Genomic DNA, 15,880 nt, shown 5'->3' with positions numbered 1-15,880 from the left:
CACAGCTGACAATGAATACTGTATCAGAGAAAAGCCATGAGGCCAAAAGAACTGCCTGCAGAGCTCAGAGACAGGATTATTGCAAGGCACAGATCTGGGGAAGGCTACAAAAAACTTCTGCTGCAATGAAGGTTCCCAAGAGCAGAGTGGCCTCCGTAATTCTCAAATGGAAGAAGTTTGGCACAACCTTCCAAGACCTTCCAACTCTTCCAAAAGTTGGTCGCCCAGCCAAACTGAGCAATTGGGGGAGAAGAGCCTTAGTAAGAGAGGTGACCAAGAACCTGACTGAGCCCCAGAGATCCTGTGTGGAGATGGGACAAAGTTCCAGAAGGACAACCATCACTGCCGCCTTCCACCGATCTGGACCTTATGGCAGAATGGCTAGACAGAAGCCTCTCCTCAGTGCAAAACACATGAAAGTCTGCTTGCAATTTGTAAAAAAGCACTTTAAAGACTCTCAGACTATGAGAAACAAGATTCTCTGGTCTGATGAAATCAAGATTGAACAGTTTGGCCTCAATTCTAAACGTTATGTCTGTAGGAAACCAGACACTGCTCATCACCTGCCCAATACCATCCCAACAGTAAAGCATGGTGGTGGTAGCATCATGCTGTGGGGTGATTTTCAGCAGCAGGGACTGGGAGACTGGTCAGGGTTGAGGGAAAGCTGAATGGAGCAAAGTACAAAGATATCCTCAATGAAAACCCGTTCCACAGCACTCAGGACCTCAGGCTGGGTTCACCTTCCAACATGACAACTATCCTAAGGACACAGCCAAGACAACACAGGAGTGGCTTAGGGAGAACTGTGAATGTCCTATAGTGGCCCAGTCAGAGCCCTGACTTGAACCCTATTGAACATCTCTGGAGAGACCTGAAAATGGCTGTCCACAGACACTCCCCATCCCTGACTGAGCTTGAGAGGATTTGCAAAGAAGAATGACAGAAAATCCCCCAATCCAGGTGTGCAAAGCTTGTCGCATCACACTTAAAAAGAATTGAGGCTGTAATTGCTGCAAAGTACTGAGAAAGGGGTCTAAATACTTAAAGAGGCTGTAAACCTCTCTGTGGAAAGTGTACCTATAGGTAAGCCTAGACTAAGGCTTACCTATAGGAACTGTAAAATCTCCTAAACGTGCGCCGTTTAGGAGACATTTACTGGTGTTTTTTGACTTCCCTTCCATTTCTTCACAAGCGAGTGCCGTGACTGGCGGCACCCACGCGCATACGCGGGAGTGACGTCACGTAGTTCCAGACTATCCCCTCTTTTTCACATTTCTTCTAGATTTACCCTAGGGTGAATTTATTGATAGAGGCTGCAGCTCCTCATTTTTCATTTTCACCATAAGCGCGGGGGTCTAATAATTTTTTTCATTAGTCACGGAGCTGGAGTCCGCGGCCCCAAAAGGAAGAGGGGCGAACATGGATGTAGACTGCCGCGGGGATGGTGCTGACATCATTTGCTGGTAAGTGTCACATAATGTGCTATTAGTTTGCAGGGGCAAAGGAAGGATATAAAACCCATCAGGGTTTACTTCCTCTTTAAGTACATGTGGTATTTCAGATCTTTTTCTTTTTAATAAGTTCACAGACATTTCTAAAATCCTATTTTCACTTTGTCATTATGGGGTACTGAGTCTAGATTAATGAGAAAAAAAATGAATTTAAACAGTTGTAGTATCAGGCTGCAACATAACAAAATTGAAAAAAGTGAAGGGGGTCTGAATACTTTGTGAATGCACTCTATATGCCTATACATCTTGCTGCATTATTTATTTACCATAAAATACAGGGAGTTATTTCTTAATCATTCATTGTATATTATTAAGATCATTAGATGTCAGAACATGATTTTATTAAACATTATGAAATTTTGAGTTATTTACCTTTGCAGCTCCATGAGGGGATGCTCCTTTATCCAACAATAGCAATGCCACTTTCTGGTTATCATAGTGTGCCGCAACATGCAGTGGTGTTAGACCGGTCTAAAAACACATGCAAAAACAACCACTGTTATCACCAACACTGTGCCATACTAGAAGTTCTGTGAAGCATATTAGCAGCTATGTCTGCTCGTTAGTTACAAAAGTAACAGAGTAAAACTAGAAAAGATGCACTGTCACACTATTACTGATTAAGGAAGTACAGATGGCTTGTAACCTAACGGTGACATTAACACTTTTTACAAAATAAATAAGTGTATATTCAGATTCAGAATACTTTATTAAGTGGGAAATTATTATATACATTACAATAGGAAATACTGAACGTTTATATATTGCACTCATTTTCTGACCATGGAGATAGAGCTTTAAAGTGAATTTATGTTTTCCAATGCAGGACAAATCAACAAGTTCACTTTAATGCAGACACATATACTTGGTTTCCTTTCTTACCGCCTGGAGCTCCATTCAGCTGCCAGGAATAAAGGCTAATGGCCTGTACCCTTGATCCGAATATCGTACGACAGATCGTATGATTTTCTTTTTTTGCTTAATAGTAGGAAATTGAATAGGTTACTAAAGTCACGAAAATTCTCGTACGACAGAAAAAAAAAATCGGAAAGTGATGTCATGGGTTGTAATGTATTTGTATTGTATTTTTGGACGACAACTGTACTGACTAAACAAAAATCGTACGATCTGATATCGTACGAGGACATTTTCGTGCTTGTCCGGTCGAATAATATTGGATGAATTGTCGTGATTGGCTCTCAAAAGCTCTGTACTAACGATCTGATTATCGTACGATCGCATCGAAAGCGGTATCTTCCGTCCAAATTTCGGATCATGTGTACGGGCCATAAGGTGGGGTAGAGTATGTGCTACTGGGGACAGGTGAGTTAAAGTAAAACTGCATTCTGTGACCCGTTTGAGAAAACTCCCTTCACTTCCTGTCTCATAGCCACAATAAGGAATAAGAGGAAATTTTTCCAAAGTGAGGGAATCCCTGGTTGCCACCAGGGCCACCAGAACTACTGTTGCCACTGAAAAATGTTCCCTTTATTAATATTTTGGGGACAGCCCAAAATTTGTTATTTTCTTTCACTTTTTGTGATAAATGTAAACATGACAAATAGAGAGGGTGTACCTCCTTAACAGGGGCACAGATGGCAATAAAACACAAACGAGTGTCCTAATCCCCCTCCACTCTATACAAACTTTTTAAAAAATTGCCCTTAAGTATAATTTAAGGTGGTTCTAAAGGCAGATGTTTTTTTACTTTAATTCATTCTATACCTTATACTTATCTAGTGATGTGCATTAAAGCAGTGGCTCCCCGGGATGTCTCTCTCCTCATTGGCTCACACAGCAGCGGGAGCCATTGGCTGCTGTAAAACACAGCCACTTGAGCCAGTGAGGAGAGAGCAGGGGTGGGGTGGAGCCACGCTCTGTGTGTAAATAGACAATGCCCATTCACAGGAGGGCGGCTCGGGAGCGAGCCTGCTCGAGTGCCCCCAAAGCAAGAGGCTTGCAATTGGGGGCACTCGGCAGGGGTGAGGAGCCAGGACCACCGGTGGGGGACCCAAAAAGAAGAGGATCAGGGCTGCTCTGTGTAAAACCATTACACAGAGCAAGCAAGTATAACATGTTATTTTAAAAAAATTACAACTTTTACCATAACTTCAAAGGAAACCTTTTTGCCCTAATTTTTGCAAAGCACAGATTTTCTTCTTTAAAGTGGAGCTCCACCCAAAAATGGAAGCTCTGCTTGTTTGCACCCCCCTCTTCCACTGCCAGGTAAGATTGCCAATCTATGACATTTCCAGCCCCTCCTCCTTGCCCCCACTGCCTTCTGGGACACACACAAGTCTCAAAAGACGGGGGTACAATTCAGAAAGCACAGCGCGACATGCATGCTCAGTAGGAAACCAGCTGTGAAGCTAAAGACTAAAGGCTTCACTACCGGTTTCCCTTACTTACAATGCCAACGCCTGCACCGGAAGCCGATTGACGAATCGGCTTGGGGTGCCGAAATCGCAGTATCCCTAGACAAGTAAGTATTCTTATATTAAAAGTCAGCAGCTACAGTATTTGTAGCTGCTGACTTAAAAAAAAATGTTTACCGACTGGAGCTCCTCTTTAAGCACATTTCCATGTATTTACAGGTTGTTAGCATCTCTGTTAAAAGAAACATGTTGTTTACAGACTTCAGTAGCTCAAACTGTAGTTTACACACACACACACAAATAACTTATTCCAGTCACTAATCCCTTATCTTACCCCTGTGTCTAAAGTCTCAGACAAGCAGAGCCTAAAGGTAGGCAGCTACTGCTGTGCTGTTTCTCTCACTAAACCATGGTGCTCTTAAAATCCTTTGTCATGCCTTTGCTACCATTATATTTCCTTTAAGATAAATAAACAAAGGGTAGATCTTCATCTCCTGAACCTCTGCAGGGACACGCACTGGTTAAACATGACACTGACAGAAAATGAAGGGAAAGGGTTTGCTGAATGAATCTGTAGTCTGCCGGGATTTAAGGATTTAATGCTGCCCATACAGGTAATAAGTGATTAATCTGGTAATAATAAGTGATTATTCAATCACATATTTGATCATTTCAACCCCCTTTAATAAGAAAGGATTGCTCAACAAAAACAATTTAAGTTGGTTATTTTAGGCACATTTATTTTCCAAGGAAAACTATTGATAATTAATCTAACTGATATTTTATGCGAATGATTTTTGAAGGATACCACTCTTTCCTTGAAAGTTTGCCAACTTTTTGCATATGGCCAGCTTAGGTGTCATACCAGCTCTGGTGGAAATCTTTCACACACTACTGCCATCTCCTGTTTGTACTTGGTAACAGATATTTCTAAACGATGGAGCCAGTCAATGACATAGGTCTATACCCACCTTTCCTGCAGCATCTGGAGATGCACTTTTTTGTAATAGCAGTTTGGCAACTTCAAGCTTCCCATATTTTGCAGCAACATGTAGAGGAGTAAATCCTTTCTGTAAATATGAGTTTTAACAGTGGTTAAACCGGTTTGCATGTTTGCTCACTACTTGACGTTTTTACTCATCCATAATTTGTTTTTCCATAAAAGAGTCAGGCCAGTAAAAAATTATATTTCCAACATGAATAGATGTTTGTGGGCTGCTTCATCCACTGGCTACCTTTATGAATTAAAGAAGCCAGTTCACAGCTTCACTTGCCAGGTTTATGCCAGAGCCACTGTGCATCCAGCCAAAGCACTCCATCTGCTGTATTTTGAGTAATATAAAATGAATGAAAAATCCAGCAGTGGATGCATGTTTACAGGTAATGCAGGTATTATGTAAATTGAGTTCTCTGCCAAAGTCTATATGCCAGAGTCTTATAAACTCTGGGATGGGGAGCATAGCTGACTTGAATGACTTTCAATGCTTCTGCAGTGAACTTTATGGATTAATTGCTCCACACTGCCTAAAGCTACACAGATATTGAGATCTTGTATTAAAGCACATATGCTGCTTGTTAAGAATATGTAAAAATAAGTGTTTTTGAACAAATTGCTGCATAAACATGTAAGTTCACATCAGACAAATTTGAGAGTGCCTTTGGGGATAGAATAGGGAGCTCTGTTGGTGGGATAATAGTGATTGGCAGTGAAATGTCTCCAGGCAGGCTAAAACAGGAGATATCAGGGAAACTTGTAGGCCTGCAAATGCTCCCCAATCTCACCATTAAAGATCAGATGATCATTCTATTATTTTAGTGTGAACCTTTGGAAGAGGTATAAAAAGGTACAGAGTAACTGAAATCACTTATCAGTATTAGGATATGGTACTGAATTTATGTCTCTCACTCAATGATAGTTGTTGTATTGCCAGTTTCCACAGTATGAGTTAAGGAAAATATACATCCCATTTTTAAGTAATAGTAACTGACCTTTGTGACTATGGAATAGGATGCCCCATGGTCAAGTAGAACAGAAGCCACATCATCATGTCCCTCTCTTGAAGCCAGGTGCAGAGGAGTATAGCCAGATGTTGTTGCTGCATCGGGACACGCTCCTTGCTTGAGTAATTGCTGAACTATGTCTGCTTTTCCCAATCGAGCTGATATGTGTAGAGGTGTCTGATCATCCTGAACACAGAGATGAAGAATGGCAGGATGGTTAAACGTTCACAAACCTTAGCAAATACTTGGTGAAAAGATACAATTAGACTATTTTTACTGGGTCAGCTGAAAACATATACTGTATACATATAGGACAAAATCATACTGGAGAGTGTCTGCCCCACCACAACCAATTATATGTTCTGTTTAAACTGAAAGAAGGAACAAATCTGACTGGGTACTAAAGAGAAACACAAATTGTTACAGACAATTCTGTTGGTTCCACAAACAAGGTAGTGCACCTCTCGTGCCTCACAGTATACTATAGACAAATCCCTAATTAAGGTGCTACCGGGAAAGTAAGACATGAATATCATACCTATTTCCTATCAGCAGGCATGTACTGGCCATCGGGACTACCGGGAGTTTCCCGGTGGGCTGATGGCTCAGTGGGCCAGTCAGGCACAGTCCTGGAGCCACTCCTCACTGACAGTGAGTGATTGTGATTTCACTCCTGTCACCAAGGAGCAGCTGCAGACACTTGCTGGAGAGAGGATTGGGCTTTCTGCTTCCTCCAGCCTGCAGGGGGAGATAGACAACCGGCAGACTTTCCTTCCTCTCTGCCCTTGTCATGTCACTTATCACATGACTGCAGAGAGGAATGAGAAGCTGCCTTCAGAACTATGAGTACACGTGGGAGGGGGAGGAGAGGGGGGACACTTTGATGTAAGGGGATGCTGATGGGGACACTCTGATGTAAGGGGGTGCTGATGGGGACACTCTGATGTGTAAGGGGGTGCTGATGGGGACACTCTGATGTGAAAGGGGGTGCTGATGGGGACACTCTGATGTGAAAGGGGGTGCTGATGGGGACACTCTGATGTAGGGGGTGTGCTGATGGGGATACTCTGATCAAATCGGAAAAATTCTGTGAGCCACAATGATCTTATGCCTTGCTTGTGCTACCTCCAGCTGCATGCGCTAATCACGCTTCATATAACGTCCATAGGATAAATTTACAAGTTATGCGCTGCGTTTGGGTGACCCCAAAAACAAAATTAATAATAACCAACTCTGTGCTTACTAGTGTGATAATATTAAATACAAATAATATGAATGTTAAATACATAAACAAGGTGTGAAAAAACAAGTGCTTGTTACATCATAAATTAGTGCTTATTAGTGCTTGTTACACCATACATAGTGTCTTAATCAACATAAAAAGTGCTTAGTGCTCAATAAAAAGTATCCTGCTTGTTTAAATGAAAAACTTAATAAATAATAAAAAAAAGTTCTCTTTGGCACTCTGAATAGTGCGTGCAAATAATGTCCAGCAGTGATAATAAAACAATGCGTGCAGGTGGTGTTCAGCTGTGACAACAATCCAACATCATGCCGATGATATCCTGAGTGCTGCAAACCATGCTCCGGTGCTCCTTCGTGACCCCCTTAAGCTAATGTGCTCACCTCAGAGCGTGTGACTCAGCTGTTACCCTGAGTCCAAATACTCTTTGGAGCCACCCCTGGGCTCAGTCTCAGTGTCTGCTGCACTCTTCCAGCTGGAAACAATGTGGCTCCATACATATAAATGAAAAGGAAACTATATAGTGTAATATAGTCAAAATACTTTAATTAAAAGAAAACATCAGGGGGATATCCCCCTGATGACACGTGATCCCTGTGTCGAAGACGCGTAGGGGAGGGGCCAGGACGGAGAGACTGACACGGACTTTACACCACTGCTGTCCCAGCACAGCATACCGCACCAAACATCCAGTGATTTTGCATAGAAAGCGGTTATAGTATGGTGCACTGATGCACCAGTGCCATGTGAGTACCCCGGTGTGGGGAGCGTTTTCTTTTAATAAAAGTATTTTGACTATATTACACTATATAGTTTCCTTTTCATTTATATGTATGGAGCCACATTGTTTCCAGCTGGAGGAGTGCAGCAGACACTGAGACTGAGCCCAGGGGTGGCTCCAAAGAGTATTTGGACTCAGGGTAACAGCTGAGTCACACGCTCTGAGGTGAGCACATTAGCTTAAGGGGGTCACGAAGGAGCACCGGAGCATGGTTTGCAGCACTCAGGATATCATCGGCATGAAGTTTGATTGTTGTCACAGCTGAACACCACCTGCACTCATTGTTTTATTATCACTGCTGGACATTATTTGCACGCACTATTTAGAGTGCAAAAGAGAACTTTTTTCATTATTTATTATTTATTAATTTTTTAATTTAAACAAACAGGATGCTTTATATTGAGCACTAAGCACGTTTTATGTTGATTAAGACACTATGTATGGTGTAACAAGCACTAATAAGCACTAATTTATGGTGTAACAAGCACTTGTTTTTTCACACCTTGTTTATTTATTCAACATTCATATTATTTGTATTTAATATTATCGCACTAGTAAGCACAGAGTTGGTTATTATTAATTTTGTTTTTGGGGTCACCCAAGCGCAGCGCATAACTTGGGGATACTCTGATGTAAGAGGTATGCTGATGGGGACACTCGGATGTAAGGGGTATGCTGATGGGGACACTCGGATGTAAGGGGTGTGCTGATGGGGACACTTGGATGTAAGGGGTGTGCTGATGGGGACACTGTTGTAAGGGGTGTGCTGATGGGGACACTGTTGTAAGGGGTGTGCTGATGGGGACACTCTGATGTAAGGGGTGTGCTGATAGGGACAATCTGATGTGAAGGGGGGTGCTGTTGGGGACACTCTGATGTAGGGGGGTGCTAATGAGGACACTCTGATGTAAGGGGGGTGCTGATGGGGACAGTCAAAATTAAAGTGGGCCGGTCTGGATGAAGTCCAGGGCTAAATATTTGTCCCATTCCAGCCCTGCCTATCTGTAATGTTGTGTTCCATTGTGCTGCCTTGTTTTCTTGGCACACTGCTAATTGGTTCTAGGTTCCAACACTGACACTAGCAAGCCAATCCTGTGCATGTACACACTGTGAATGGAAAAATCTGTTCTAGTTCTCAAGAAATGTATAACAGGCTCAACATATTATGGTCCCTATAACAAACAAAAAACTCACTTGAATAGCATTAATATGAATGAATAGATTATCCATTTAAATGTATTGTCTAATGAAAGGCTATTTTTATTGTGCTTTTGGGATTGGGAGGAGCAGGGGAGAAGATAAGGGACTTTACTTATATATGCTTCTCTATTACCAGTACTTCCTTGCACATATGAGGCACAGATAAACAGTCTTATGCATAATGTGGGTGGGAGGAGGGTGGGGCTAATAACAGTATGCACAGTGCACTGCCACAAAATGTATGTAATGTTTTGTGGGAAGGGGAGCTGAGGGACCCTAAGGAATGGAGGAAACTAAGGGGCTGAGTTGACCCCCATCATCTGTGTACTCACTCAGTTTAGATCTCCTTCTAAGAGTGGAACACATAGGGAATGAAGGTAGCTTCTCCTTCTTCATGTGATATGTTACGTGACAAATGGAGATGTGAATCAGGGCAGTCTGCGTTCACTCCACAGCATCGCGGCAGAGGTCTGTTCTCTGTCCCAACACCCGCTCTCTTCTGCCTACAGCAGGCTGCTATTGTAGGAATGATAGAGCAGAATCCTGCCTCCTGCAGCTATCGAGGCCCCTGCTCCTTTTGGCAGGAGTGACACTGCAGTGCACCGTCCCCTCCACATATCAGCACAGCACCAGGGGAATGTGTACCTTCTGCCACCCCACCTTGTCCTGGCCCTCGTTGAGCTTGCAAGGACAACATATTGTAGACACCTAGTGATGCCAGGTCAAGGACACACTGTGACAAAATGGCATTATAAAAAGTGGGCATACATGCAAGAATGTTTAACTTAAAGAAGTGGTTACATTTTTTCCTTACACAAATACCCTCTGCATTGTGTATTGACTGGCGACAAGACTACAACACACAAAACAGTGAAGTAGGCAGGTATCAGAAAATCTGTGATGTTACTGTACATCAAATTAACAAGCTGTTGTTGGAAAAAATTATGCTTGGGTCAGTAATGAGTAATGTATTCCAGCATAGTAAATGGTTTTCTTTTAGTCCCAAATGCATATTCTAAACAGTACAAAATTTTTTTTGGGAACAATCAACCCTGTTTTGTGACTTACCTTCGCTTTAGCTTCTACTTGAGCTCCATTTTGCAAAAGATATCGGACAACTTCTGATTGGCCAGCTCTGGCGGCCATATGCAGCGCAGTCTCTCCTCTCTGCAACATTTAAAAATATATAAATTACCCACTGTCTCATATTACAGTGGCCCCCATGTATCAACTGCCAGAGCAGTAAGTGTCTTTATTGCCAATTGTAATTACATTCTTTTCATTTTCCAACATTTAGTACAAAAATGATGACTGCAATGAATCTGCTTGCTTCAGTAATTGCACACAATTCTTTTATTGTGTGTTATATGTATTCGTTTATGACAGTATGCACTGCTTACCAGCTTATAACTCTGCTATACTGTTTTATAGATAGCAATAGTCTAGCAAAGGCAAGGGAAGTAAAACTGTGCTGAATTGTAGGGCAACTATGTAACAGCTTCGCGGATAACGTGTTAGAACAATTAGGAAGAAACGTATGAACTTAATTTTAATCCTGGTTTACCATTTATCAAAAGGGAACGAATAGACTTTTAATACAGTATATAAATGAGATCAGTCAGATGTAAATAATGTTATCAATCTGTGTTAAACTCAGCACACACATTACCATCTGATTGCACGATCAACCTTTAGATCTACCAATAACTTTGTAATACAAGGGCCTACTTGGTAGGATACAGATTGATTGAATAGTTAAGCAGTACAGTCAAATCGTAATGCGCATGGTGAGTTTTAGTGTTTTACAAACCTTTCTTTTTATCATTTGTAATTTTATTTGTACATGAGGGCAAAACCTTGCCACAAATGAGAGCTGTTGAGGTGACCACCTCAGATGGCACTCATGGAGGCATAGCTGGGGCTGGGGTGGGGGTAACTGCATTAAGACCAGAATGTCCATGGTGAACTCTCCGTCCTCAGTACAGATCGGTAAGCTCCCTTCCCAGCCACTGCACCTCTCACACAGGCTAGTATCAACGAGCACAGTTCTGCTGCCCACTGCATCTACCTGTGACAGGCACATTGGCAGTGCAGAGACTTTTACTCAATGTAGTTGAACCTACACTTTTAAAAGGCTCCGCGTCACTGAGCTGACCGTACACATGTGGGAGGAGGAGGGAGCACAAAAATTGGCCACCTCGGGGGGAATATGCCCCCAGGACAGTCCAACATGGGGACGGGGGAAATATATATGGTTATTAAATACATAGACAATGCTTCCAGCTTTGCACAGCTACGCAATTGCATTGCTTTACTGCGCCTTCTTATAGTGCAAGTCTATAAGTTGCCAATCATGTGATCAATATCTTATCCTACCAGTTGCGAAACAGAGGTAAACTGATGGTGAAAGTAAATTTACCATATCTTTAGTGGGTAATCTACAAAATGTAAACAGTGCAATAACTCAAAATATAGAGAACTATATGAACTGATAAGTATTGCTTGTGTTCCATCCACTATCTCATGGCTCATGAATGGTCTACCTGTGAACACTATAGGGCTGATTTACTAAAACTGGAAAATTCTAAATATGGTGCAACTCTGCATAGAAACCAATCAGCTTCCAGTTTTTTGGGGGGTTTTTGGCATAGCTTAATTGAACAAACTGAAGTTAGAAGCAGATTGGCTACCATGCACAGCTGCACCAGATTTTGCACTCTCTAGTTTTAGTAAATTAACCCTCGTGCAGCTATAGATGGATGGCTTTTGACACTATACTTGGGAGTTATGCCCCTCTATGCCTGATATCGTCATTGTGCTATTTGTGGGGATTTTATACCATTATATTATGCATGACATGCAGTAAATACTGACATATTTCTGGATGCAGAGCTAGCCCTGTGTTATTACAGTGTTGCCATGCACATCTGGTTGTTACATGGACTCTCATCCCTACAGCACTAATACAACTGGAGACAGGCATAGATTAGGTTGTCTTATTACAGACCATCCTCTCTACTTATCATATATAAAGTTGAGTGCTTTGAAAACAAGTATGTGCACTGTAGAATGAGGTGCCTCAAGATATGAAACACCAAACCAATTACTGTATCTATAAGCACTCCTCTAATGCATACAAGCCTTCACTTTACCACATTTGGGTTTTAGTTTTCACAGTGTAATATTATCTACAAGATATTTGAATGAAATGAAGGAGATCCCAACTGTATTCAACTGGTTTGACCCATTTTTTATTTATTTTTGTAAACATTTTGGACTGAGTTTTGGACAGTCATAGCCAGATTTTTTACCTTCTTTTTGGGAGAGTACAAAATATGCATTCACTGAAAATGTACTATACTTTGCCTTTAAAGAAAGAGAAACAGACATCAAGGACTTGATCTGGGTTTATAAACAGAAGTGAATTTCTCCCACCTACAAATCTGACTTTTTACTATGGCCTGGAAACTGACCGCAATCAGTAGTGGAAATCGGTTCCCACACTGCTACTTATTAGTCACCAGACCATATACAAATATTCAGGACAAACAGCTGCAGCAATAACAGAAAGTCATTTATTCTTGGGATCCTAAGATCTAATATTACAACAAATGCAGAGGACTCATCAGTGAAACAGCTTACTAAAAAAAAAAAAAAAAAAATCAATACCCTAAATCAAATGACTTTTTTTAATTTGCTTAAAACATAACATTGTGAAAACTCTTGTGCCTTTCTACATCTTCATACTAAAGCAATTTGTAATCCCTGCAGCCAAAAAAAGCTGACCTAAAAAATTCACTGGAAATGAGAATGATGAAAGTTATCTGTGCAAAAAAAAATTACTGCAACGGAATTAAAAATAGTTTAGGCTTTTCGTCACCCAACATTTCAAATTCCAAAATTAGGACATTTTTATTTTTAATCTATTTAGCTAAGTTCAATTTAAATCTTACCACATTTAGCTTAACAATGCCTACACATTTATATCCACAACTCCCTGAGGATGTGAAAATCTGCACTGCCTTATCAGTATGGCAACAAAGAAGGTAGGCTGATTTTTCATCGATCAATGCTTTGGCTAGATAAAACTAAGTTCTGATATGTAAATTTTGTCAAGATTAAAATAAAGTATGGTGCTGCCCTGGACAGAGATGCATGTCACTCAATAATGTCACCTAACGTGGCATATTAGTGCTAGTACTATGGCCAACAAACAAGTCATCCAAAAGGGGGTAGTAAATGTAGCCATACATGAGAAGATATGTTCTTTCATTAATTTCCAAATCACAAAGTTGTATGACTTTTCTTTGGAGCAATTGAACTAATTATTAGAAAGCAAATTTTCTTTTTTATCATCAGTAGCAAATATCTAGAGTAACATGTTAATGATAAGTGACTACATCTGCTCTCTTCCCTGAGTATATCTGAATAAACAATCTGAACTCTATGCTCATTCCCACCCACACGTGTGTCCTCAGCTGATATCAGCGCAAATTCATTGTCAGTATCTCCTGACTGTCATAATGATTCAACTGGCTTAATTTTGTGAGTCTCAGACCCAGAGCAAATGTGTAGATCAGGCGTTTTGACTTGACTTTAAATTCAGTTGCTGCATGCTTGTTCGGGGTTTGTGACAGAATGGACTGAATTCAGAGACAGCCAGGCAGTTGCCATTTTCAAAGGGAGATAAGCAATGTCAGTTTCCATATACCTCTCAATAAGGCCTCCTTAAAAACTTTTTGTGAAAAATACAAACACTCACCACGTTCGTTGTGTTAGGTGACGCTCCATGATGCGTTAACTGGGATACAATATTGACGTGTCCCATGAAGGCAGCAACGTGGATTGGCGTCAGTCCAGACTATGGAGGAGGCAAAACACACAATTATACAACTATAGGGTAGTTGGGAATCAACTTTTTTTTTTTTCCAGAATCAAAGTAACCTTATCATGGTCTTTATTAATAAAATAAGAGACAATGGGGGTTATTTACGAAAGGCAAATCCACTTTGCACTAGAAGTGCACTTGGAAGTGCAGTCCCTGTAAATCTGAGGGGTAGATCTAAAATGAAGGGAAGCTCTGCTGATTTTATCATCCAATCATGTGCAAGCTAAAATGCTGGGGTTTTTTCCTTGCATGTCCCCCTCGGATTTACAGTGACTGCACTTCCAAGTGCACTTGCAGTGCAAAGTGGGTTTGCTTTTGGTAAATAACCCCCAATGTGCAATATTTAATACCTCATAACAAGTAGTAAAAAAAAAAAAAACACTGCTGTGACCAATCTTATTAGACTAAAGCTGAAATTTTATTAGTTACTATTGAATATTAGACACTTTTACTAAAGAGTAATTCCATTCAAACTTTGGCCTTTCAGTCAAACTACTTTTTAGCTACCTGTAAGTTCTTTGTATAGTCTGAAGAGCAATCTACTACAGCTATGATCCAGAACTGTGAAGCCATGACAGCAAGTTAAACCCTATTCCACCCCATCGAACATATGAAAAATCTGTTTTAGGCAAAATTATTAGGGTACACAAGACATCCAGTATGTCAAGTAGAAATAAATATAGATAATTAACAAAGACAGTAAAAAAAAAAAAAGTAGGCTACATACTGTGGCACAAGGATGAGAAAAAAATGCAAGTAAAAAAAAAAATTGTGCCTTTTAACCAGCACGACAGCTAGACCCTAACTGGTGGCTATGGGCTACATCTACACCTTTCTTATTTGTAAATTTGAATACATTATGCCAATGGTGTCTACAAAATAAAATCACAAATTGGAAGTGGAAACATAAATCTAATTATAGCGGCCCTGTGTCATGTACTTGAAAAATTATAGTTTTCATGACCTAAAAAAACAAAGCAAAGGGGTGCTACATTTATAGACAGACAGATGCAAAATATATATTTATCAATGTTTTACATGTTTTACATACTGTTATCTCTCTAAATGGACAGAATTGATTTTATTTTATTACAAATGCCTACAGCAATGTTGTCATTTACCTCCGTAACTGCCTGAATAGATGCCCCATGCTTCAGGAGAAGCTCCATTACTTTAGTCCGGTTCTTCTTGCAGGCAATGTGAAGTGGTGTGAAGCCATTCTGTATTAACAAACAAAAGCGTGATTTAACTACAATTCACACTGTACAATGCTTAAACTTCTTTTTCCAAGTATCCAAACTTGGATGCAATGACTACAGGGGTACAAGTAAAAGCCACGGCTTATCAAAAAGTGTGATTGTGTTAGTAAAGCTTATCTATATAAATATGTTGCTATATAGAAAGAAATAATAAAAATGACCTTATTTAAGAGATAGAGAAATAAATAGAAGCTGCTCAGGGAACTCGAAGTACAACAGATGGCGTTTTTATTTGTCAGAGAGAATGGTGCACCATAGCGAAGGATTAGGTGAGAAATCCACAACAGACTGCAAGAGCTATTCCACTGCCTTGGGATGTCTGAATTAAATACATGTAAATAAACAGATAAATAGAGATTGCTAAATATTTTCTAAAATGGCCAATGCACTGGGGGAAATGTACTAAAACTGGTGCACACAGAATCTGGTGAAGCTGCGCATAGTAACCAATCAGCTTCTAAGTTTAGCTTGTTCAATCAAGCACCTGATTCTGTGTGCAGCAGTTTTAGTAAATCTCCCCGATTTAATCCATCTCGACAACACATGAGCAAATTTTGTGACAAGAGCAAACTGAAGCAACATAAGGAAATGAGTGCCCTACCTAAAGGGTGTCTGCATA

The 15,880-nt window shown here is 40.6% G+C and overlaps 1 protein-coding gene across 33 annotated transcripts in view; it reads right to left on the bottom strand.

Annotated features, from left to right (window-relative positions):
* The window catches only part of ANK3 (ankyrin 3), a 902,861-nt gene that overhangs the window by 183,429 nt on the left and 703,552 nt on the right, over nt 1-15,880 (bottom strand). For all 33 annotated transcript variants that reach the window (XM_073596276.1, XM_073596279.1, XM_073596287.1 and 30 more), the window contains 6 exons: nt 15,124-15,222; nt 13,877-13,975; nt 10,183-10,281; nt 5,879-6,076; nt 4,861-4,959; nt 1,887-1,985 (listed from right to left, as the gene is read on the bottom strand). In XM_073596276.1, the coding sequence (XP_073452377.1) occupies nt 1,887-1,985; nt 4,861-4,959; nt 5,879-6,076; nt 10,183-10,281; nt 13,877-13,975; nt 15,124-15,222 (693 nt within the window). The remainder of the gene's footprint in view (nt 1-1,886; nt 1,986-4,860; nt 4,960-5,878; nt 6,077-10,182; nt 10,282-13,876; nt 13,976-15,123; nt 15,223-15,880) is intronic.

Source organism: Aquarana catesbeiana, linkage group LG08 (genome assembly GCF_042186555.1).
Source record: "Aquarana catesbeiana isolate 2022-GZ linkage group LG08, ASM4218655v1, whole genome shotgun sequence".
NCBI classification, from domain to species: domain Eukaryota; kingdom Metazoa; phylum Chordata; class Amphibia; order Anura; family Ranidae; genus Aquarana; species Aquarana catesbeiana.
Note: the sequence above shows the minus strand (reverse complement) of the source record. Positions and strands in the feature narration are given on the sequence as shown.